Source organism: Thamnophis elegans, chromosome 4 (assembly GCF_009769535.1).
Source record: "Thamnophis elegans isolate rThaEle1 chromosome 4, rThaEle1.pri, whole genome shotgun sequence".
Taxonomy (NCBI): Eukaryota; Metazoa; Chordata; class Lepidosauria; order Squamata; family Colubridae; genus Thamnophis; species Thamnophis elegans.
The window spans coordinates 65,440,583-65,467,512 of NC_045544.1; the positions used below are offsets into that span (position 1 = coordinate 65,440,583).

General features: G+C 37.1%; 1 protein-coding gene across 3 annotated transcripts in view; it reads right to left on the minus strand.

Annotated features, from left to right (window-relative positions):
• The window catches only part of COG2 (component of oligomeric golgi complex 2), a 32,952-nt gene extending 6,784 nt beyond the window's left edge, over positions 1-26,168 (minus strand). The window contains exons 1-16 of one of the 3 annotated variants that reach the window (XM_032215337.1): positions 26,058-26,144; positions 24,666-24,781; positions 18,129-18,290; positions 16,972-17,037; positions 14,173-14,253; positions 12,739-12,839; positions 11,732-11,840; positions 10,845-11,024; positions 9,999-10,123; positions 7,514-7,640; positions 7,037-7,176; positions 5,287-5,348; positions 4,314-4,465; positions 3,487-3,675; positions 2,942-3,014; positions 2,193-2,335 (exon numbers count right to left, since the gene is read on the minus strand). In XM_032215337.1, the coding sequence (XP_032071228.1) occupies positions 2,193-2,335; positions 2,942-3,014; positions 3,487-3,675; positions 4,314-4,465; positions 5,287-5,348; positions 7,037-7,176; positions 7,514-7,640; positions 9,999-10,123; positions 10,845-11,024; positions 11,732-11,840; positions 12,739-12,839; positions 14,173-14,253; positions 16,972-17,037; positions 18,129-18,185 (1,605 nt within the window). In that variant the 5' untranslated portion in view covers positions 18,186-18,290; positions 24,666-24,781; positions 26,058-26,144. Of the gene's footprint in view, positions 1-2,192; positions 2,336-2,941; positions 3,015-3,486; positions 3,676-4,313; positions 4,466-5,286; positions 5,349-7,036; positions 7,177-7,513; positions 7,641-9,998; positions 10,124-10,844; positions 11,025-11,731; positions 11,841-12,738; positions 12,840-14,172; positions 14,254-16,971; positions 17,038-18,128; positions 18,291-24,665; positions 24,782-26,057 lie in introns of all 3 variants that reach the window. The other 2 variants (XM_032215336.1, XM_032215338.1) reach the window with 2 other exon arrangements.
• Positions 26,169-26,930: the final 762 nt, after the last annotated feature.

Consider the following 26,930-nt stretch of genomic DNA (forward strand, 5'->3'; position numbering starts at 1 on the left):
ACCTGGGTGGGGCTGCGCGCGAAGCGCCTCTCGGAACGGCGAAGCTCCCCAAGTTCCCCCGAAACGGCCGCGCTGCGCCCCTCCCCCCTGCAACCTTAGTTTCTCCTTGGGAGGAAAATGCTGCCCCCCCTCCTGCCCCCCCTCGTCATTCCACGGGGCAGGCGGGCCGGGCGAGTCCGCGGACAAAGTTTCGCCTCCCAGGCAGCCTCCGCCAGCAGCATCCCAAGTTCGGGCCGAGGCCGCCGCCGCCCCCTCCCTCCCGGGGCGAGCAGAGCAAGAGGGCGGGGGGGGAGATCGGGCCTCCCCTCGCCCCCCCAGCCCCGCACATCTGGGGTGGGGGGGGGCAGAGAAAGGGCGCGTTCATGAGGACTACAAAGTTGCAAATATGGCCCCCGGCCGATGCAGCGATCATGGTCCCCGGCCGCTGCGCGGCCCGGTGCCAGGTACTCCACGGCCCGGCACCGGTCCGCGGACCGGGGGTTGGGGACCACTGCTCTATGGGGTTCAGGTCGGCCAGTTTGCTGGCCAATCAAGCACAGTAATTCCACGGTCATTGAACCAGGTTTTGGTGCTTTTGGCAGTGTGGGAAGGTGCCAAGTCCTGCTGGAAAAGGAAGTCAGCATCCCCATAAAGCTCATCCAAAATCTCTTGGTAGACAACTGCGTTGACCCTGGACTTAATGAAGCACAGTGGACCAACACCAGCAGATGACATGGCTCCCAAATCAACACAGACTATGGAAATTTCACACTGGACTTAAGCATCTTGCAGTGTGTGCCTCTCCATTCTTCCTCCATACTCTGGGTCCTTGGTTTCCAAATGAGATACAATAGCAATAGCAGTTAGACTTATATACCGCTTCATAGGGCTTTCAGCCCTCTCTAAGCGGTTTACAGAGTCAGCATATTGCCCCCACAGTCTGGGTCCTCATTTCACCCACCTCGGAAGGATGGAAGGCTGAGTCAACCTTGAGCCGGTGAGATTTGAACCGCTGAACTGCAGATAACAGTCAGCTGAAGTGGCCTGCAGTACTGCACTCTAACCACTGCGCCACCTCGGCTCTACAAAAAGTTGCTCTCATCAGAAAAGAGGACTTTGGACCACTGAGCAACAGACCAGGTGGTTTTTTTTTTAGCCCAGGTAAGACGCTTCTGACATTGTTTGTTGTTCAGGAGCGGCTTGACAAGAGGAATACGACATTTGAAGCCCATGTCCAGGATCCGTCTGTGTGTGGTGGCTCTTGATGCACTGACTCCAGCCTCAGTCCACTCCTTGTGAAAGTCCCCAACACTTTTGAATGGCCTTTTCCTGACAATCCTCTCTAGGCTGCGGTCATCCCTGCTGCTTGTGCAACTTTTTCTTCCACACTTTCCCCTTCCACATAACTTTCTATTAATGTGCTTTGATACAGCACTTTGGGAACATCCAACTTCTTTTGCAATTACCTTTTGAGGCTTTCCCTCCTTATGGAGGGTGTCAATGATGGTTTTCTGCACAATTGTCAGGTCAGCAGTCTTTCGCATGATTGTGATTCCTACTAAACCAGACTGAGAGACCATTTAAAGGCTCAGGAACCTTTTGCAGGTGTTATGGCTTAATTAGCTGATTAGGTGGAACACTTTGAGCCTAGAATATTGCACCTTTTCACAACATTCTAACTTTCTGAGATTGTGGATTTGGGGTTTTCAGGAGCTGTAAGCCATAATCATCACAATTATGACAAATCACGGCTTGAACTATCTTGCTTTGCATGTAATGAGTCTATCTCATATATTAGTTTCACTTTTTAAGTGGCATTACTGAAATAAATGAACTTTTGCACGATATTCTAATTTTTCAAGTTTCACCTGTATTTTAGTTTGTATATCACCCTATCTTTCCTAGATCAACATGGAGTTAGAAAAATAGAAAAAATAAAAAAAAAAACATGGAAATGGATAATGGGGACATATGAATATGACAGGACTACATACAGCTTATCTTTTAATTGCCTTTGAGATACTGACTCTTGTCAGTATAGTAACGTATAGGCAGCTTTGCAGACTTAAAGGTTATTTCCTATTATTTATATACTTACACACATACACACACACACACACCAGCTTAAAGGACCCCATTATAGTAGTTATCATTATGGCTATTTATATTGTCCGTATATATACACACATATTTTTTCAAATGTGAAAAAATACCTTGTTAGTTCTTCTATACAGTCTTGGGATTTCCAGGGCACTTTTCAAGCAGCTAAAGCAGGAATCATTTAAGTCCTGAATAATCTTATTGTTTAAGGTTGGCCAGGAATCTAATAAAGAATTCTTTGAGTCTTCTAGTGCTCCTATTGAAGAAATATATGCATATTTATACACGATAAAATCTGAACACTCCAAGCCAATCTTAAGTATATGGCTATTTTACAATTCCAGTACAGTTAAAAACAAATACCAAAAGAGTTGGATTGTAGAACTTAGCATTATATATTATGACACAACTGTTTTAATATTATTCATAGAGATATAAAAGAGCAGGTTTTAAAACATTGCCTGCTCTTTTAACTGTACTTAACTGTATTTGGCAAGTGTCCAAGTGAGTCAGAATTCTCCAACCCTCCTTCACTCCCCTCCATTTATTCCCTCTTTCATTTCATTTTAGAATCAAGTCATTTACAAGTGTAATTAAAAGATCTGCAAACACTAGCAGAGAAATATGCTTAAGAACCAGTAATGTTTTTACCCCAAAGATACAGGGAGGGGGAAAGAAGACTAAGCAAGGCTGTAGGGAATCACCATCAAATCCATTCCCTCAAACATTGGGAGATTACTTCGATTTCATTTTTTTCTCATTCAATTTAACATTTTGTCTTTGTAAACACATTGCCTGATAAAATATATTTATCAAAAGGTGAATACATTGAGAGGGAGAGAGAGATACACAAATGTTTTACCTGAGATACAAGCTATATTCTTGAAGCCAATCATGTCCAGTTTTGGTTTGATCATTTCCAAAAGTTCAGGAAGCTGAATGAAAAATATGCAAGGTGTTATGAATACATAACCTTCAGATATCTGACACACCGATGCAAAAAAGTTATTGTAATGTTTCTGCAATTCTCTAAATAAGGCATCAGTGACATCTTACAATAAAGGATTCTGTATCTGTGCATAACCTTAAACAGGTTAACAGACATAATAATAATGAGCTGTTCAACCAACTATGGAAAAAGAATAAAAAAAAACACTTTAAACAATTTTATTTGAACCCCTAGAAAGGTTCTACTTCAAAGCTGCATGTTAACAGTTTAATTTTTTTGAACTGATAGGACTAAAGGAGTGAACGCATCACTCGTACTACTTTTACCTCAACAGTAAGAAACCAAGGTAAAAGTTGATAACCAAAGCAGCAGCCACAAATGGTAAAGAATAATTTTCTTCATCATATTTGTAGGTTGTCTGTGTCAGAGAGTCATATAAATCAGTAATATCTACAAACCTGTTCCTGAAGTTGATCCAAATCTGCAGCAACAAACACAAGCTGAGTGGTAGATATAGAAGGTAAAGGCTGAGCATCTGGACAAGACTCATTTCCTTGATCTTCAACAGAGTTCAGTGTGGATTCCTTGCTTGCCAATTGTTTTTTATGGTCTTTTACAGTTTCATTAGAGACAGGCCTGAGCAGAAGCTATCCCGTTTACAAAGAGTGACAAAGAGTAATATTAGAGACAAACTCATGAACATTCATCTTAGTTTGTCAAAACATTGTGTTATTTGTTAAAGGTAGCTGCTAATCTTGTATCAGTTAAATTTTTTAAATATTCCTTGCATAAGATTCTCAGCATGAAAAGTTAGCTGGGTGACATGATAGCAGTGTTTCAATATCTCAGGGGTTGCCACAAAGAAGAGGGAGTCAAACTATTTTCCAAGGCACCTGAGGGTAGAACAAGAGGCAATGGGTGGAAACTAATCAAGGAGAGAAGCAACTTGAATTGAGGAGAAATTTCCTGACAGTTAGAACAATTAATCAGTGGAACAGCTTGCCTCCAGAAGTTGTGAACGCCCCAACATTGGAAGTCTTTAAGAAGATGTTGGATAGCCATTTGTCTGGAATGGTATAGGGTTTCCTGCTTAGGCAGAGGACTAGAAGATCTCCAAGGTCCCTTCCAACTCTGCTATTGTATTGTATTGATTGGGCCTGTCACTCTCTCAATCTCAGTCCAGAAGAAGGAATATTATGTAAGCTTGCTGCCTTGAGTTTACTTATGAATTGATAAACATGAAATAAAATAAATCGATTTAATTAAGCAAACCAGTTTTCCTCACTTCATTAATGAAGACTGAGTAACGTGCTAGAATCTGCAGTGAAAGCTTCCACAATCGATCAGTTAGCAATGGCAGAAAAATCTGAGCTGACCAGCACTTCTGTAAGCTAGCCCATGTCATGTGTGTTGCCAAAAGACAATATGAACTTCCAGCTGTCAAGAAAGAACAGAGTTAGTTCAGTTATGATCAACGTTACATTTAAAACATCATCCTATTAACTTTGATTTGTTTTCTAACCTCCAGGCTTCACTCTTGGCACAGTGCCTCCTTCAGCGGAAACTCTGTTGCAAGTGTAGTTTGTAGAGGAACTCAGACGTTCCTCTCTCCGGCCAGTTGTAAGGGGAGATGGTTTTGCCACTCTTCCCTCTTGGCTGGTGAAGGCTTATTTATTTAACCCCCCCCCCACCCCCAATCTCAATTATAGCAATTAGACATCTTTTGACTAACTTTGCACTTGCAGATAAAAGGCAAGCACCATTTGCAGAGATTAGATAGCAGAGAAGACTGAAAAGCAGGGAAACTGTTGCTTCCTTAAGAAATAGCTTATTCTGTAAAAGTACTATCCAACGTTATAACATGATGGATGCAGACAATAAACTACTAAGTAGAATCCGGAGCAAACTTTTTATCTTTTGTTTCATCAGTGCTACCCATAAATAGCTTTTTATTTAGTGGAATTGACTACTAGTCAATTCTGCCTTCAGTCAAATGCTTAGTAATAGAAGCAACTCTACTTCAACATTTTAGACATATATTTCTCTTATTTGGTTCAATTTGGTTTTGTTCTAAGCAAATACTACATGGATTGTGATAATGTGAACTTATCACAATCACAAACTTCTGGTCAGATTTTATATGAAGATTTTTTTAAAATCCCAGCAATGGAAAATATGTATTTTTCTTATGTTATCTAAATGTAAAGGCAAGAGCCATAGACAGCAATTTATGTGTTAAATAAAGAGAAAAGCTTTACCTGGAGCCTCTTCTAAGCCATCAGAAAGAGCTGCTTCTAAAGTGCCTGCAATTTCTCTAAATCTGAAAGAACCACAAAACATGTTTTGTGAAACCCCGGTGAAAATAAGGTTAGTAAATTAACGTCTGGCAGCTTAGTGATGCAAGCTATCAATCTAATCCTGTCAATCGTATCTGAAATCTGAATGTCACACATAAATTCTAAGAAGATATTTCTAGTGAACTCATGCCAGCTGTGAAATCCCCACTCATAACTTCAACTTGGTTTCTCCGTAATGATTTCCTAGTATTATCTAAAGACTGGTTCAGTTTTTCAGATGTTTTAACCTTAAACAAATCTTTATCATGGAAATGATCAACACATGGTGCTTTTACTTAATATATACGCTATGCTGCATTTATTTATTTGTTTATTTATTTATCTATCTTTCAAAATAAAATATGAAACAATTCAAAGCCAATTAAAAAACTAAAATCACTATTAACCTAAATAAATGAAACGGACAAGATATTCTTTTGAAGAGATTCCTCACAGAATCTATCACCCAAAAGCACTCATACCTATTGTTAAATGAATCCTGTAATCAGAAAAGATTAAGAGATGCATGACGCATACTGTCTGTATGATACGAGAAGGAGATCCAGATGAATGGATAAATAAATTGCATGCAACATAGCCCTTGATTATACAACTGAATGGCTGGTCAATTTTGGAAGGAAAATCTGACAGATGGAAAGGCCGGACTCAGATAACAGGAGAAAAGTTTTTGTAGAAAAGGAGGAGTGAGCATTTCTGAACCTCTGAGACATCTTCATAAACTTCAGCACAGATTTTTCTAACCTCTCTTGTTTTCATTGTAACTTTCAATCCAACAACTAAGATTTTGTAATCTAGGACCAAATTCAGTATTACTTGAGCTAAATTACAATTAGGAATTTTAGAAGAAAGGAGGACAACTGCTTCTTAATTATGCCTACAATTGCTTATTCTCCTAAAGTTACTCTATACCACAGCAGGGAAAAAAAACACATCACAGAAACTCTGTTTAATAGCCTACAGTTAGGTATTTTGACCAAAACACCTTCCGTTTTCCACTGATTGGCAAAGGACACTGGCACAAACTTCTGCAAATAGTTCTAGGGGATAGAAATCAATAGTTCTTTCCAATACCTTGAAAACTTTTGCTTAAAATGAATGATAAACTTTTAATCAATTTTTCAATCAGGCTTGCCTCAGAAAATAACTTAGGTGCTGGCAGTGTGTAAAATCTTATTTCTGTTTAACTGAACTCATGGTAATTTCCACCAATTATTCTGGAGAAATACCAGATTGCAAATCTAAAATCACACAGAAGTGAAAAGTTTCAATAAAATTAATCAAGAAATTTTATTACAGTGTAGCAGTTTAGACAACAGTAATTTAGTCTTCTTTTCCATGCTATAGCTTCATTTTCACTTCTAAACCAAGTGTCAGAGATTACAAAAATCCTAGTCATCTAATTTTTAATTATTCAAACTGAGTAATAAAGATTGCATAAACATGGATAAAAACAAGAGTTCTAAAATAAGAGGCATTTATATATTCAGATGACAGATGTTCCAGAAGGCATACTTTTAGAAGAGTAATTTCTCTTTACATTTGGGGAGAAAAAGGGAGAAGCTCATTTTTAATACATCTTGCACATTTTTAATACGCTTGCATATTTTAAAATGTTCTTTATATCATCTAAGCATAAAACCAAGACACTGACCTTATTTGAAAATAAACTGGCAAATTCCACTTATCATTAAAGCTCTGGTAGGAAGGATGTAACCTCAATCTTTTTACACTGGCTTGTGAACCACATTGCCGTTCAAACTTCCTTACAAAATCCATACTTATGTTGTATTTCTGAAGACAAAAAGCATGCATTAAGCTGGCTGTGTGTCAAATTTCTTTACAGGCGAACTGGCATCATTTACTTCTCTAGCCAATCACTTCATCTCATTTTGAAAACTATGAAACTAGAAACAATATCCTATTAGCAATGGAGATGTTTAGATGAAGATAGAATAATATATTAATTATTTTGATTACATTTACATAAAATTGCACTGGTATTCATCTATATAAATGAAGAACACAAGTCAGTTGCAAACTATGTTAAATATATAGTAGTTAAACCTAACAGTCTGTATCCCTTGGTTCATCATTGCAAACTGTGGTGAATATATACATTTAAAATTACCTCATGAAATAAATCTGGGTTTCCAGGATTAAACAGAGCCGGCAGTTTAATTTCTAAACCACGAACAATTTCTGGCCATACAGAATTTACCAAGAAATCATATCCAGGAACCGTATTCCCTCTTTCACTGCAAGATTAAATCAATATTCCTGCTATAAATAGCTCTAATAAAAGAAATTCAGAATTTACAAAGAGTATTGCATATGTTGCGAGACATTTTTAGAAACAGATTTCCAGCAATTGTAAGATGCATTGGATTCTAACACTAGAATGTGAATATTTTTTTAAATGCAATTCTGCCTTTTCAAAGAGATGGTATTTGAGCAAAGGGACCATAGGAACCATCATATATACATTTTACACCATACATTAATATATAGCACAGTGACAACTTGGTTATATTGTAGTCCACACTGTTTTATTGCAAATGTAAAGGAAAATTACTGTTATTTTTTTTTTTGAAATTCGTTCCAGATGCATACAGAAGAAAGCATGCCAATACATTTCTGGAACCTGAATAAAAACTATTAGGAGCAATATCACTGCAAATTGAAGCCAAAGAATGCTTCCAGATAGGCAGTTCTTCATGTTATCCTTTCATTGCCTTCCAATGAAAATCAAATGTGGGACTGCAGTTGAACTACTGCAGTGTCAATGGCATTGTGCTTTGTGAGAGTGCTTATATCCTGTCCATATCCAGAGACTTTCTGCATGCTCTCCATGTGTAACACTTTTTATTTGAGTCCAACGTAGTTTGTAGAATTGAACTGTGAAGATTGGGATGACAACAGGTGATTCAACAAGGATCTAATTTCCTTTCAAACAAGCCTCCCTTTTAATGATAAAAGTTCATGTTATTAAAGCCTCCAGCACTTTATGTGTGAAGGCAGGATGTATCTCAATAGATGCTTTTCCAGTTACATTTACAGTGGCCTTGAGAATGTAGAGAATGATACAAGAAACTTTTTCTTCCACCCAGAATTCCAATTTCTAAAGATGTGAAGCATCAAATAATAGATTTAAATACATTATATAGTTGCTAGTAATCTCTAAGCAATCTAAAGAAAATAAAATCATTGTAGTTCTAGCTTACTACACAATAAATATTAACAATTTTAAAATGAACATGAACTGCTGGATGTATTAAGAAACTTAAGTATTAGCAAAATATAACATCACACCAAATCATTTGAAATGTATTTCTGCAGTCCATTTAGGTAAATTTTAAACATCAATAATGATGACTGGTTCATTAACAATTAATAATTATAATTAATAATTACAATTAGAGATCCAATTTGATCTAGTGGTTAAGGCACAGGTTAGAAAGTAGGAGACTGTGAATTCAAGTCCCCCCCTTAGCCATGGAAGCCAGCTGGGTGATTTTGGCCCAGTCACTTTCCTCCAGCCCAACTCACCTAATCTTATTGTTGTGGGAAAAATGGGAGGAGGAACATAAGTTGGATATATTTAACACCTTAGTTATTAGGAAAAATAATAAAGGTGGATAAATAAATAAATAAAATAACATTCTGTTAACCAATCAATTTATGAGACTTGAATTCATTTTATTCCACTATGAATTAAGAATATATGCTATCAGACTGCAATAAATGTATAGTTGAATTAAAAGTTTATTGTATATCATAGTTGTTACTGTTAATGTATATGCAAATTTGAAAATCATTTTAAAACTGTTAGAACCTGCCTTGAAAACTCAAAGATCATTTTACAAATTGTAGAAAGTAACAAACCATCTTCTAGCCTATATATTATCTAATGTAATGATCACCCATTTTTCAAAATATGTGATAAATTTAATACACTAAGCTTGGCTTTATCTCTTGCGGTGATTTTGGCCCTCATAAACAAACTAGAAAACATGAAACAAGTGGAATTATAGCTTTCCATGATCCTGCCTAGGAATGCCATAATTCTCTGCCACATTTACATGTATAAATACTGCATTGAAATTGAAATAAATCCAACAGTAACTATCCAAACCACAATGGAAATATATTAAATTAAAGCCCTACATCTCTCAGCAATATTATATTTGGGGATACATTCAGAAAAATTGGTGAGAAAACCTGAATGCAGAATACTTCTTAAAAGTTAGAAATGAATCCTATGTGAAAAACTTGAAAATAGGACTGAAAAAAAATCTTTATGCCAAGTAAAGTAAAGACTAGATTTTTGAGATGACATATAACTAATATGATTTTACATGATAAATCACAAATATAAAGTATTAGGCATAGTAAAGTGAGTGAGAAAAGAATATTGGCACTATTTTTTCTTAGACATTAAAATAAGCTACATTGCAATAAAATACAGTCAGTAGATTACAAGATATCCATTTAATACTGAAGATAATGAATACTAAAGATCTCTCCATAGCCATGAAAGCTTCTATTCATATAGTTTAAATACTGTTTAGCAGAAGTTAACAAAATTTAACAACAAAAAGAGAGATTTGAATTACCTTGAAATACCTCCTCCTGTTACCTCACGCAAAAGGCGGCAATGGAGAGGAACAAACTCAAGCAATTTTGAATACATCGTCTGGAGACCATTTGGATGAGACTGAATATACTTTTCTACAATCACCTATGAAAAAGCCTCAATGTCAAACTTCAAACTAAAGTTTAGATTTTTTTTAAAAGGCACTTTTCCCCAATCCCTGTAATTATACAACATGCTCAATATGTTAATTTCATGGGAGGATAGTGGTTAATTCAGCCTAAAATATTTATATGTGATTTTTAATACACATTCCAAAATTAACAGCCTTCCTTTAACACTGGTAACTTCAACACTATCAAGTAATAATCGTACTGCTTTCTGCTCTAGCTTTTGGAAAATCAGAGCTGGAAGGGCCATTAAGTAAAGTTGGGAGGGCCACCGAGTCCAAATCCCTGCTCAGTGCAGAAATCCAAATTAAAATATCATTAACATATATCAATCTCCAATTTCTGTCCATCCAGTCTCTGCTCAAATACTTGTATAAAAAAGGAATTCACTCTTTTCCTCCTTTGGAAAAAACAAGAGTCTCAGATATAGATATTCAGCTGGCTTGGGACAAACCAGTAACAGAGCTCATGGATGGGTCCGCCCAACCGCCCATGTGCTATGCCATCCTATTTAGCCACATTTTTGAGGCTGGGCGCATGGGCGGAAGGTGCGCATGTGACAAAGCGCATGTATGGAAGGTGCGCATATGCCTGTAGCGAGCCTGCATGCGCGGGCCAAACCAGTGGTAAAAATAAGTGAAACCCACCACTTATAGATACTATCTGCTCTTCCATCAGTCCCCTCTAGCATCACTTACCTCATCTATATATGGCTTCACAAGGACTTCGCCAACTAATGCCTCAGCATCCCGCGTTTTGTCTATTGTTGCATAGGTACGTAGGCAATGTCGTATTATGTCGATGTTAGAGGTCTGAAGTCCTTCTAAGAGTAGCCCTTCTAGAGACTGCTGCAGTGTTGCTGTTATGCCAACTATACGCTATGATTTTCAAAATAGAATGAGGATAATTGTTAGCTGTATTGGAAAAATGAATGAAATTCATTGATATTGTTAATTTATTTAAGTGCATATTATTCTCAAGAATAATATAATTAGTATCAGATTAAACAAACTGATTATCAGTCATGGTTTGTTGGCTAACAATCCCTTGAGATTTAAATGACAAAGCATTTGTTAGATTTTAAGGCATCATGAGACTATATTGTTACTGTTATTGCAAGCAAGAGAATAATATAGCAAGAGAAAGGGAAACTAAGATTCCAGTTAATTAATATCCGTGTCTAAATGTTACCATAAATACAAACAATTATTTTTAATACACATTTATTCAGTATTTGAAGCATATACTTATTGAAATACATTGTATTTAATAACTAAGTAATGGATAACTTTTAATTGATTTAAAGTTAAATGTAAACTGAATAAATACTGTATATCCCCTTGACTTTCCCTAGGTGACAGGAGTTTTAACAACCAATATATTTTATATTTTTCTGTTTTGTTTGGCTCTCAAATAAGCCCCAAAGACTACACATTCATTTGGATAGCATCATGCAACACAAATCTATTTAAAACTGATTAGTAAAAGATTCAAAATAAAATAGAAAGCAATGTTGTTGAGATAAGGGTGTGTGTGTGTGTGTATTTTTTTTGTGGGGGGGTGTTAAACAAATCAACATACTTACTGGCTTCAGTTTGTCTAAAAGGGGCATTCCTTTGCTTTGTACCGCATGAAATTGCAACTGGTTGAATTCGGTAGCGATCCTCTCTAAAATCTGTCCAGTCAGAAGCGGACTTGGATTGACACACAGAAAGACATAAATTCAGAGTAAAAAACAATACATAATTTATTTTCTCCATGTCTTTTCCTGTTTTTAAGAATACATATAAATATGTAGAAGGGGAGTTTCTGAAATCTGTTCTGAACTACCAGCACTAAATTTAGCATGACCAATAAATCCAGTAAGGAGGCTCTGCAACAGGTAAGAAATAGCTTTGAATTTTAATGGCTGAAATTACTAGAGGAGAGAACAGACCTAGATTACATGATTACAGTGGCCCAAGGCCTATACCTTTATTTCCCCTTACAGAAATAAATGAATGACAGCCTTTCATTTACCTAGAGAAATAATTCCTTAAGCAATGAAACCTGGGCCACTTTCTAGCAACAGCGAATATGTGTTACACAGTGTACCTGTGGCTGATCATATAAATCTAAATTAATTTTAGAACAACTTCTTTTTAAACACTAGTTTTCCCTCAGAGTAAAGAAGAAAGTGTTGTCTTAAAAAGCATACACGGCATCATCACACATGGAGGACTCATAAATTTCAGAAAGACTATAACTCATACATAAAGGAATTAAAAACACAAATTGTATTAAATAAATGGTTGATATGCATACAGCAGTAATTATAATTCAGGGAAAACATTATGACTATGGCTCCATTTTTAAAACAGTTTTAAGTGAGCCATAGTCTCAATATTCAGTTACTTTATTCGAGAACAGCTCTGAGAAAATAAATATATTATCCCATAATGGTCTTTTGGGAAGCAAAGATATGCACTTCTAAATGTTTAATGGAATTTACTATTTTATCATATAATTCTAATAAGACAAATTATACTTTACTGGGAATCATAGCCAAAGAAAAACAAACTGGTGAGTGAAAACAAAATTTAATTGTCATACCTGCTTACTTCTAATGATGTTTCTTTTGAATTTTGGGAGTGCAGAATTTTCTCTATCTTCTCAACTGATTTAATAACTTGAATAAGTCTCAAGACACACATCTAATTAAAAAAAAGCAAATAATTGTTTTTAAGGTTGATTTTGATCTGCCTTTACACCTAAAATAGTCTGGTTCTGCTGTATCAATTCTCTGACACCAACATTTCTCTACCAGACACCAACATTTCTGAATGTAGCAAAAAGTATGTTGAAGTGAACTGACAGAATGAACAAGGATTAAATTGCAAAGCAATATATAGGAGCAGAATGAATGCATCAAGAGGTAGGAGAAAACAGAGAAAGTTGTAATTGCATTACAACTGCATTAATTGAATTGATGAGATTTTTAAAGAGAGGAGCAAAATCTTAAAGAACAAAAGAGAATGCATGAAGTAGTGTATGTTGGAAGCAAGGACAGAAAGTCATAGAGTGACATAGAGAATGGAATTGGGGACAAACATTTGTAGTTCTTATCTTGTATCTTTACTTTCTTTGGCTAATTATTTTTTATTCCGTTTTTCTACTTTGCCTACCCCCAAAAGGAAATAGCATAACATGATGCATGTGTACAGTAGAACCACTGGTCACGACCGTAATTTGTTCCATAACTTTGGTCACCACCCAATTTGGTTGTGACTGGAAGCGAGACTGACTCAGCATGCGCTTACAAAGAAAATGGTGTGGACGGGGAAATCAGCACGGAAGGGGAAATCAGCCATGATTGTATTTGATCACCACCCGAGTATGTGTTCGCGACCAGATTAAAAACTTTTGTGAATATTTTGGTCGGAAACCGATTTGGTTGTGGTCAGAAGCATTCGTGGCCAGAGGTTCTATTGTAGGCAGGGGGTTGGACTAGAAGACCTCCAAGGTCCCTTCCAACTCTGTTATTGTATTGTATTGTATATGCATATACAAATGCATACATAAGTTCTCTAAATAACATGTTTGAATGTATACTATACATTACAAATGGGAAATATAAATTATAATAGATAATCTTTGGTTTTTCTAATAAGATAAACCTGGAACTAGATTTACACAACTTTTCATTTTGCTGTCTTTAAGCGTAGCACAAATAACTAGCATGCATATGGTACTCCGAGCAGAAATGACTCTGAGCAGCCACCTACCAACCTACAATAAAACCAAAATTAATTAGTAAGTAAGTAAATAAATCTACAAACAACTTTGGGCCGGAGAAATAATCAAACACAATGTGCATCACAGGAGAAATTTCCATTTATAGCAATTTTCCATTCAAGTCCTGAAAAAGCCAAGTTTCACTGGGTTTCCCAAAAAACCCAACATGGTTTAATGATTAGCTTTCAAAAGAAATATATTTATTTTCATCTATTTATGTTGTTCTTTTGATATACAAATGCAATCAAATACCTTTTTCCCCCTGATATCTTCTTGTTTAGACAAACGGTCATCAATTGCACGTATTTCTTCACTAACACAAGATTTAAGGCTCTATGGAACATCAACGAAAGTGTAAGCTTCACAATGTTTGTTTAGCCAAACAACAAAACATGCAGTTATTAACACAATGCATTTTGCAAATGGACAGCATCTTAAGAAAAGGCCAAGAAATTTTAGCCAAAAAAGGGTCTAAGCAGTCCTTCAATTGTACAATCTCATGGCATTTTGTAGAATAAGAATTGTTCCAGTGTCAACAAATTACATAAGTTATCTTTGTGCATGACTGGTTCATATTCATTCCAACAATTTCATTTCAATCATTTCAATTTTTTAGGTCATCCAATTATTCCTGCATGACCTCCTGGGTCTTAATAATAGCTCCTACTTTTAGTTTCAAACTAACTAAAGCTAAAAATTATTAAGCAAGGCTTACTTTCTTAGACTTATTTTTAATTGACTGTGTTAGCATTCTTATCCACATTGTTGAATTCTCAAAACATGAAAGTTTTAATTTATACATCTAAGAATAAAATAAACCAAAAGAAAAGAGAGTATTTCGCTTTCTAAAACATGGTCTTTTTAATGATCATAAATAGTACATCTGCAATGGAACACTGAGCACAATTATTATTCAGAGTGGCTCCCTTAATAGACATACCTAAAAGGATTCACTTTAAAGAAAATTAAAAGTGAAACATCATTTGATAGCATTTTGAATCCCGTTGGGATTGTTTTGTGTAGAGTTGGGTAGCCTTATATATGTAATAAATAATTTACACCATAGTTTTTTTCTTGACAAACTGGAAGAAAGTGGGCTAGATGGAAATATTGCCAGATGGATTCACAGTTGGCTGAACAACAGTAACCAGATCCTTAGTGTGGAAGGAGATATGAATTGAGGTAACTCACGTTCTGTCTGGGACTCAATACTGTTTGATATCTTCATAAATGACTTAAATGAGGGAATAGAAGGCATGCTCATAAAATACCCAGATGACACAAAGATTGGGGGGGATTGCTAATACCATCAAGAATCAGCCTGATTTTTGGTGGTATTAGCAATTCCCCCAAGCTTTGTGTCTTCTGAATATTTTATGAGCATGCTGATTATGATGTCTGATTTTATGGGCATGCTGATTTATGATGTATTATACCAAGAATCCTGATAAATTTGAACATTGGACCCTATCCAACAAAATGTGGTTCAGAGTTAGGATATGTAAAATTCTGCACATAGGCAGGAAAAACCAAATGCATAAGTACAAGATAGGAGATCTTAGTTACAGTTCTTGTAAGAAAAGTCTGGAAGTTTGGTAGACCACAAATTAAGTTCTTTAGAAAAGATACAGAGAAAATTCAGCTGGTTTTTCAGCCTAGAATAAACAGATGTTCAACAAAAATACAATGTGTGGGACTATAGTTAAAATTGCTTAATTAAAAAAAATACAAAGTAAGTGTCAAGTATTAGAAATCACTTGCTGAGCTCTCAACTGTTATTTTAACTTGAGGGAAAATCTTATCATGTATGCCTATAACAGTGATGGTGAACCTTTTTGTAAAGGCATGCCAAAATTGTACACGTGCACACTATTGCGCGTGTGTGCATGCCCACACCCACAATTCAATGCACCCTGCCCACCTGTGCATGCATGTGCAACCCCCAGCCCACACATGCACGCACTCTTCCCCCATGTGGGGGGAGTTTTCTTCTTCCCCAGGCTCTGGAGGCTTTCCTGAAGCCTGGGTAGGGCGAAAAGGGCCTCCCGCAGCCCCATGGAAGTCAGAAACGGATCATTTCAGTACTTTCAGCTGGCCCGTTTTTTAGGCTCCCGAGGCTTTTCTGAAGCACTCCGGAAGGCTGAAAATCAGCTGGCCAGTGCGCGCATGTGCGCCAGAGCCAACAGCTCACATGCTGGCAAATATGGCTCTGTGTGCCACAGGTTGGCCATCATTGCCCTATAACATATCAAAGAACTGATTATTTGCTCTTATTCAATGTAAGACAAAGTTTGATTTAGGCATGTTTAAATTTCAGCTCAGCAGAAAAAGATAATTTGAACAGACCTATGTGCTAATAAAATATAATACCATGCAGTCATCCACAAAAGTATGATGAGTAAATGTGTGCTTAATATGTATTAATGTACAAGTCCAATTGTCTATTCTTCTAGAAAAAAAGTATTTAATCAGATACATAACTTTGGAAAATATAGCTGTTAATGAATAACTAAATAGCTGGTTTGGTCTACTGGCCCCAACTAGATACCATTATATCGTAAATTCTAGTCCTGGATTACAGATAAATGTTTGTTGAGTGACTTTGGGCCAGTCACTCACAGGAAAGGTGGTGGGGAAAACAGAAGAAGGAAGGAGTATTAGCTATGTTGGCTATTATGGTTGGAATTGCAACAACTATTATGATTTTAATTATAAGCTGCCCAGTCACTTTGCAAAGTAAGACAGGTGGCATGTAAATTTAATAAACAAACAAACAAACAAAATGTTCATCACCTGATGTTATTTGTAAAAATAATAAAGGTGGGATATAAATAGCTAAATGCATAACTATAATTAAACACTGTTCTATTGTTATTTTCAGGTTCTTTTCCCACCGTTCAGAAATGTTTTTAAAATATTTAACATTTTGCTCCAAACAGATATTTCCCCACCCCCCCAAAAAAAAATTGTTCAGAAAGCTTTATTTACAAGATTAAGAAATATCTATGTGGCAGCTATGACCCATACATGAGAAAATATGTCACAACATACCATAACTTCTTCTCGCAACTGTCCCAAAGGCACTGAAAGCTGATTAAGGGCTTTGTCCATGCCAACCTAAAGAAATTTCAAAAACATATTACTATTAATGAACAGTTTAAAAAAAAGGTATTTCTTCTTTTTTGTCTCACTACTGAAACATTCTACGGTTGTTTGTGTTTTACTGTTTTCTAAAAAAGTTTTTTTTAATGTTAAAACTAAGCATAAATATTGGGCATGTAAACTAAATTCTGTACTCCATTTCTACTGAGAACAAATGTTTAAAAATGTAGCTAAAATCAACTTTTCTTGTTTATGCAATATTTCTAGGGATTGTCCATTTTAGTCCTAACACCAGCAATAGCTTTATTATATAAAGTTTTCATACAAGGGTGATATTGGGGGGGGGGGGAGATAAAAGATAAAACACATGCATTACCAGGTCATGTAAACTGCTTATATACAATATAAAAGGGAAGAGTTTGCATTTTTATATCACACCACTTTTTTTTTTGTGGCTGAGAATGCTTCCACCCTTGGGGAGTTTGTATCTCTTGATCACTTATTTTTTAATGCTTTGAGACATTTTGGCTTTATTGTACATATTTGATTTTCTACTAGTAGATGTTTCCTATCGTATCATGGCATTTGCATATTTAATTATTGTTTGGTATAAATCTTTTAGTGCTTACTTTTAAAATGAAATACTTACTGACATAAAAAAAACAGACAAAATACCCTGTGGTAAGATGGGCAGCCAATAAATTTTATAAATAAATAAATATACTTCTTGGTAGCAAATCAGCAAATTATTTTTTATTTAGGTCACAATCAAATTGCCTGCTCTGGAGAGCCTACGTGCTAAAATGTGCATCTACTATGTACATCATGCTCTCTTCTCAACAGGGTACATTATCAAACTGCAGGCAGCCTGTTAAATAGCTTGGAACAAGACCAAAAACTCTTAAAAGACACATTGAAACTAATAGGATAACCAGTCACATAACTAACTTAACTACCGTTGATTTAAATTGGACACCATCATAAATAATTTTCTTTGCAGTAGCATTTCTTTCTATGGCATAGTTAATCTTAGATGCTCAGGGGAATATATAATATAAATGCTGTAACTGTGCACTAAACACACATAAGGCAGTCTATCAACTTACCAGGTTGGTAGAGAGATTAACAAAGTCTGCATAATCCTTGTTTATTAATTCAATCATGGCAGTTTTAAGAAGCTTGTAATATAATTCAAGATCATCACGAAGTTCTTCCAGCTGAACACGTTTTCTGCACTTGGACACAAAGTGATCAACATCAAAGTCTGGCTGCGAAAGAGAAAAGTATAAAAAAGTGTTGAGAAATGATCTATCATACAAACTCTTAACTCTTTATTTTAAAAAGCAGAATTTACTTATTTATGTAATATATAGGCCACCCCAATGTGCTTTGACACTGCGTAGTATCTACATCTATTTTATCTATATATCATGAAATGAGGAAGACTGGAAAAACAATTGATTATTTAGAGGCAAAAGGATAACAGAAGGTCCATTACCCACTCTGACTCAAATTGTGGGGAAAGAAGCAGGTTTTAAGATGAGAGCAATACAAACTTTGGAGGAATTATCCTCCAGAGGGCAGGCATTATGAAAGAGATGACTTACTTTTTGCATCCCACCAGGTGATATTGTTTCATTGATATTTAACTGATATGTGTATGAAACTTCCTGGAAATTAAGGTGGGCTGGACTTAGATCCTTTGTGGGAGCGAAGGGATTCGAGACTGATGCTGCATTTGACCCCTCTCTTGGCTCAGCCTGGTCGTCTCCTACACCTACATAGCACAAGGCCAATTCTGCAGGATTGCCTTTCCCTAAGGACTTCTATCCATTCCTACCAGATCAACTAGGGTGGGCAGACTCCTAGTCTCTTCTAAATATTGCCAACGTATGGAAGCTAGGAAATGCACCTTTTCTGTGACAGCCCCTGCTCTGTGGAACATTCTGGCCCCTGAACTTTGCCAGGTCTCTACCCTTCTAGCTTTCCATAAAGCTTTTAACAACTGGCTTTCCCCCAAGCACTGGGATAAGATTAGATGATTGCACACATCAGAAGTTTGACCATTTGGAAGCTTTTATTGTTTTTCATGTGTTGATTCTTATAGGTTTAATATGCATTTGTATGTTACTTTAAATTTTGATTGGGAGCCTTCCAGAGTTGTTTATAATATATGAGCCATGGTGGCTGATAAAATGCAGTACTGCAGGCTACTTCTGCTGACTGCCGGCTGGCTGCAATTTGGCAGTTCAAATCTCACCAGGCTCGAGGTTTACTCAGCCTTCTATCCTTCAGGGGTGGGTAAAATGAAGACACAAATGGATCATAAATGTAAATGTTAATTGATCATAAGCTTCCTAACAGACCGGAAGCAATAAGTGAAGCTGGACAAAATCACATCAGATACCTGTACAATTAGCACAGGAGTCCCCCAGGGATACACCAATGACTGCATCTCAAAAGATCCCACTGTTAAAGTACTGATGTTTGCAGATGATACAACAGTGATTGGTCTCATTTGAGACAACGACGAATCTGTATACAGACGGGAGGTTGAACAGCTAGCCTTGTGGTGCAATTGGAACAATCTTGAACTAAACAAACTCAAAACCGTAGAAATGGTGGTAGATTTTATAAGAAATCTTCCTATACTACCATCTCTTACAGTACTAAACAACATGGTATCAACAGTAGAAACCTTCAAGTTTCTAGATTCTATCATACCCCAAGACTTAAATTGGACACCTAACATCAAAATATCATCAAAAAGCACAACAAAGAATGTTCTTTCTGCGCCAACTCAGAAAGTTCAAACTGCCCAAAGAGCTGCTGATTCAATTCTATAGAGGAATTATTGAGTCTGTCATCTGCACCTCTATAACTGTCTGGTTTGGCTCTGCAACCAAACAAGACAGACACAGACTTCAACAGACAATTAGAATGCAAATATAAATAAATATAAATATATATATATATATATATATATATATATATATATATATATATATATATATATATATATATATATATATATATATATATATATATATATATATATATATATGCTACCAACCTGCCTTCCATTGAGGACCTGTATACTGCATGACTCAAAAACAGGGCTGCTAAAATATCTACAGACCCCTCACATCTTGGACATAAATTGTTTTAACTTCTATCCTCAAAATGACACTATATGGTACTGCACACCAGAACAACTAGACACAAGGGCAGTTGTTCCCCAAATGCCATCACTCTGCTAAACAACTAATTCCCACAACACTGTCAAATTATTTACTAAGACTGCAATATTCTTCTATCCTTCCTCTTATCTATCTCCTCCTACTTATGATTATAACCATGTTGCTTGTATTTTTATGATTTATATTATTCTGTTGTTTCCTAGTATAACTTGATTGCTTATTAGTAACCTATGACTATCACTAAGTGTTGTATCTTATGATTCTTGATGAATCTATTTTTCCCCTCTCTTTTTTCTCTTTTTTCCTTTTATGTACATTGAGAGCATATGCACCAAAGACAAATTCCTTGTGTGTCCAATCACACTTGGCCAATAAAGAATTCTATTCTATTCTATTCTAAATTGTTGGCGGCAATATGCTGACTCTATAAACCGCTTAGAGGGTTGTAAAGCACTGTAAAGCAGTATATAAATATAAGTCTAAGTGCTATTGCTATAAGATGGGTATATAAAAGTTTTAAATACATTTAGATAACTATTGGATTTAGGTCTAATACAACATTGCTCTACTTATACCTATAGTTCTTTTCAAGTCAAATTCATTTGTAAACAAATTCTGCAGCATACTACCTGGGCTGCATATATTTATTCCAAGATCTCAGGACCAGATATAATTAATTCGGAAAGGAGAGGAATCCCTGCAGACTTTATTTTGCTACCGTGTTTTCCCCAAAATAAGACAGGGCCTTATTTTCTTTTGCCCCACGAAATATGGCCCTGGGCTTATTATAGGGGGAGGGCTCCTAGAGTGGCCGCTGCTGGAAGACTCGGCAGCCGAGTTTTGGAGTTTGGAAGCCAGAAAAGTAGTTATGTTCGAAGCACGGTGGCGGCTGGGCCAGGGCATGGTGAGGTTGGGAGGCATGCTTGCTGGGGGCGAAACAGGTGCTCTCCAGCTGGGCAAAGCTCCATGTACTGACCTAGGGGATACCCCTAATGTGCCAAGCCGCAGGAGCTGGGGAGGCGGGCAGAGCACCACGTGGCTTGGCACCTTAGGGATACTCCCTAGGTCAGTGAATGGCGCTCTGCCCAGCTGGAGAGGGGGTTTGCCGGGTGGTTGCTCGTGACCGTGGTCACCTCATGGCTGCTTCGCCCCTGAGGCTGTGCCTGGCTCTCTCGGAGCCTGCTCGCAAGGGAGCAGCCGCCTGGCAACTCTCCCCTCCAGCCAGGCAGAATGCCACTTCCCAACCTAGTGGTATCCTGAAGGCACCAAGCAATATGAGCGCCTTGGTGAACAGAGGGGGGGGGGGAGGTTGTCCAGGGGGCTTATTTTCGGGGGTGGGCTTATATTTTTGCCCAAGCGAAAAATATGGCAAGGCGTTTCAGGACAGGTCGGGGCAGTAGTTATCTCCATTTCGGGGTCATGAGCCAGCACTATCCAAAGACATTTCTGCATTCAAGTCAGCATGACATTGCAGAGTACTATTTTCTCCCCACCAAAGTGGTATTTATTCATCTACTTGCTTACTTTCGAATTGGTAGGTGGGTAGGAGCTAGGCAAAGACAAGAGTTCACTCCGTCACACGGCAGTCAGGTCTCAAACCTAGGCTGTTGGCTTTTCAGCTGACAAAGCCAGCGTCTTAACCACTGAGCTTTCGTGCCATCCAATAATTAATTAGGTTAATATACAACAATGCCAATGATCAAAAAGCTACAGAGTTATATGTAACAATTAATGAACCAAATGTTTGGATGAATAGCTAGGCTGATATAATTTCAAGTTCAATTTGTCTTCCATTTTCTCCATATTTACAAACTATACTTATTTATTAAATTTATTGGCTGCCCATCTTAACTCTGGGCAACTATTTGAATAATCTTATTCAAACTATCATGGCTTCCCTCAAGGATTCATCAACACTATAGAATTCAATCCAGTGACAAAATTAAAATGTTTTCATGATAATCCATCAAGTCTATAATGTAACCACGTCTTCTCTTCCTTTTGTTTAAAGAAATGGCAATATTAACTAGTCAATTTAATGTGGTTTAATCTTTTTTTTTTTTGAGGGGGCAAATCTGTAGCACAGAATTGTAACATCCTTATAGATCTAAAATCTACAAAGAACTACTAAATAAATTATAATCAAGTGGTAAAATACTATTCTATGTTAACAGACTACAACAATAAGGAAAGACAATAAGATGACTAGAAAATTAAATAGACAACAATATAACGACATAATTGCATTTTTGTTGGGTATGTTCTCCTCTTACACCGTATTCCTAGTGAATTTGACAAGCGACTATACAACACCTAGCATCATTTTACATTACAATAATATTACAATCAGATTATGTTGAAATGTGAAATTGATAAGTAAAACTAGACAACATTCAAAATATAGGAGAGATAAGAGATCTTTGCAAAATCCACTATACAGAACCTCTATAAAATGAGTATAAAAAAGGCATCTAAAGGAATTGGAAATAATTTACAATCTGTCATGGTATCTTTCCTACATTTTTTTTTACTACCCTATTAAGAACTTAAGTTACATAAATAGAACCAAATGATTAATTCATATAATCATCTTCTCCATTATTCTTAAATCATTACTAAGCTTTGTCATTAGAACAACTTCCCACAACTAACTTAACAATTTTTTCTCTTGAGACATCCTCCCTCCCCCCTGAAATTGAATATACAATGTGCTGGGCTGTGATAAATCACATAGCAATCAACATTTTACTTGGGCAAGAGAAATTTCATAATCAAGAACATCTTGCATCATCTTATTGATTTTAACTCAGAATATTTAAACTCAGTTTGTGATACACTGATATATTCATGTTTTTAGATAACAGTTCTTGATACCTGAATTTATTTTACTTAGGCCAAAGGTTTGTGAATTTTTTGGTGAGTTTTGTGATCTTATGACATCCATCTGCTAGATGGATGCTAAAGGCATCTTAGTTTTTTTGCTCAACAATTTGAACACTGAAGTAGAGTTGCATTTGCATCCTTTGGTATGCAAAAAACCCAGCTGTATCTGTTTTCACTTCAGCAATGGTTCTGTGGGGGGGAAAAAGAATTTTTTTGGCCTTATTGTTAAATAACTGGGAGTCAAAAAATCTTGGGAGCCAAGAGATAGCCATGATAAGTGTTCTATCCCAATGCATACAATTTTTTCTATAGAACCACCCATTCTATATAAAAATAACCTGAATTTAGTTTACTAGAATCTAGTTTAAGGAATATACTTATGTTGAGTCAGACTAAAAATCTATTTACTCTTAAAGCTATTATGGTCTAATGGTTAGAATGATTAATTAAATGAACAGGATAACTTTAGACTAATTACTATCACTTAAAATGATTTAGTTCATAGGGGAAAAAAGGGATATGTGGTAGGAGAGACAAGAATTTATACATATGCCATCTTAACCTTCTGGAATGCAGGCAATATCTATCATCTATCTTATCTTATCTTATCTATCATCTATCTATCTATCATCTATCTATCTATCTATCTATCTATCTATCTATCTATCTATCTATCTATCATCATCTATCTATCATCATCTATCTATCTATCACAATAGTTAATTTGTAAACATTTAAAAAATTATATTCCTGCCCAACTCAATAAAATTTTGTGAAGCTTACAAGAAATAACCAACAATCGCCAATAATATGATTGATTAATCAAATGTCTATAGGAGTTTAACACACACAAAAATTATGAAGTTTTATGATGGTCTGGCAATATTAGAGAGCTTTTATAATGGCTGTATTGAGCTGATGTAAGGCTGGATTCTGTTAATGATCATGGTTACAGGTAGTCCTCAACATACGACCACAATTGAGCCCAAAATTTATGTTGCTGAGACATTTGTTAAATGAATTTTGCCCCATTTTATGACCTATCACAGTTAAGTGAATCATTGTCATTGTTAAGTTAATAACACAATTGTTAAATGAATCTGGATTCCCCATTGACTTTGCTTGTCAGAAGGATATAAAAGGAGAGTCAAGGACACATTAAACATGATATTCCGTGACCACGACCTGCAACTTTCTGCCAATTTCCCACTGACTTTGTGGGAAGCCAGCAGAAAACGTTACAAGTGGTGATTGTGCGAGCAGAGGAGTTGCATCCATTGTAGACGTGCCCCAATTGCCAAATGCTTGAATTGTAATCACTGTGAAAGCCGTAACTTTGAGAAGTTGTTCTAACTCTACTTATTCAATGCTGCTGAATTTTCACTAAATGGTTAGTAAGCAATGACTATCTGTCACTGGGTTTTTAAAAATCAGTTGTGAACTACCCAGCTCTCCTAGATGAAATACAGGTAGTCATCGACTTACAACATTTCCTTTAGTGAACATTCAAAATTTCAATAGCACTGAAAAAAGTGACTTATGACCATTTTTCATACTTACGGCCTTTATAAAATCCCCATTGTGTGATCACAATGACTGCGAGGGGCCCTATGAGTCGGCTCTGGAGGATGTGGAGGATCCTGGACAGGGTTCCGACTGAGCAGGGGGCACAATGACTGTGGAAGGGATGCACGAAAGTTCTTTGTAACCAATTGACACACTTTTTATCATTTGTAATGGAATATGTCTTTACGGTGTTCGTTGTGTCTTGTTTGTGTCTAGCCAAAAATATTTTTTTTTAAAAAAATTCAGATGCTTTAGACCTATGACCGTTGCTGTGTGATCAAAATGCAGATGGTTCATACATTTGACCATTGCTTTGTCCCAAGGTCATGGGATCCCCTTTTTTGACCTTTTGACCAGCAAAATCAATGGGGAAGAACGATTTAATTAACAACCATATTGTTAACTTATCAATGGCAGTGACTCACTTAGCAATGGTGGCAAGAAAAGTCATAAAATGGGACAAAACTCATTTAATGTCTTGCGTAGCAACAGAAATGTTGGACTCAATTGCGATAGTAAGTCAAGGACTACTTATAATCTTCTATATATATAAAACAGCCAAATACCACTCGCTCATCATGAAATCTCCAGAACTGTAAAGACCACAAACTTGAAATTCAGCATGTATGTTCCTCTTGGCTTCTAGGTGCTCGCTAAGAAAGGATTTTTTTGAAATGACCATCAGATCATCAGTATTTCTTATACATTAATTTTCAAGCTTTAAGTGTCAATTTATCAAGCCCTATCACATAGTTTCATAGCAAAGCACATGGGTATCCAGCTAGTCAGACATATAAACCAGATAAACAATAACGTGGCATCCTTGCCTGTGCCAAGCATACACACACACCAAAACCAAATCACACATAAGACTACAACACATTAACAAGTCAATTTACATGGCTTCATAAAAGTCTCTTTGGAGTCTCCCGAGCACTTCGTGGGTTCTTTTTGACAATATAAAAGGGTTTTTACTCCTCCTGCCTCCTGGATTGTTTCGATTTCCCAACCCCATTCCGGGTATTTCTTGGATGCGTCTCCCACAAAAATATTGAACCAACTTTGACTCTTGCTTAAACTTTGTAGATCCAAGCCTGGCTCCCCACCAGACCCTGAGGGAAAGCAACAACCCACCGCAGCGTTTTCCCTCGGCCGAGTGCGGAGCTGTCCGACACACCCACAAAACTCAAATAGAGAGCGCGGCTTCTCTGGCCTTGAAGGAGCAAGAGGAGCCGCTCCGCCTGTCTTTCGAGGGACTCCGGGTGAAGGCAAGTGACCGCCTGGACGGGACTCGGCCTCCGCTGCCCTCCAGCTGCCTCCGCAACCTAGTGCCGAGGCTTCTGCCCAGACCTCCGCCTTCTACCCGAATCCTCCCGCCCGCCTCACCTTCATAAATTCATCCTTATCGAAGCACAAGTTCTCGGGTCCCCGCGGCAGATTCATCGCGCCCGACCGCAGCAGCCACGTCCCCACAACCCGCCTCCTCCTGGGGCTGGGGGGGGGGGGCGAACAGGCCAGACACTTCCGCCCGACGACAAAGTCGTCGGGATCCGGCCTCGCTTTCTCGAGTGCTCAAGGGCGGCCCCTAGAGGCTCGGAAGAAACGAAACCGCCGCCTGAAGTACCTAGAAGTCCAGAGATCCGACGCCAAGACGGCTCTTCTCTGCGCTGAGGGCGAACTTCGCCCCACGTAGCCAATTTGGGAAGCTTTTTTTCTGTGCATGCAGGCGTTGGGAAAGAGAGGAAACCCGCTTTCCGCTTGGATGATCGCGTGGAGTCCCTGCATGTGTACCCTCTGGGAGCCCTTCTCTGATGCATTCTTGAATTACTACAATTCTTTATTGGCCAAGTGTGGTGCATAAAATCTCAGTGTATATGCAAGTATACAAGTGATAAATCATGAACATAATCATCATAAAAAAAAACGTTCACCATAAATCATGAGATACAACACTCTGTGATAGTCATTGGTTGCTAAATAAGAAATCAACATAAAGAATGCTGGTGAAGGAGCAGTGATCAAATTAATATTGCCTACTTGCTTTTGTTATGAATTGCTTTGCTTATTCTACTATATATTTGTTAGAGATCAAATCAATATTTGCTATTTGCTTCTGATAGGATATACTGCTAGAAATCATTTAGCAAGAGCACTTAGACTTATATACCGCTTCATAGTGCTTTAGAGTCTTCTCTAAGCTGTTTACAGTCATTATTGCCCCCAATAATTTAGGTCCTCATTTTACCCACCTCAGAAAGA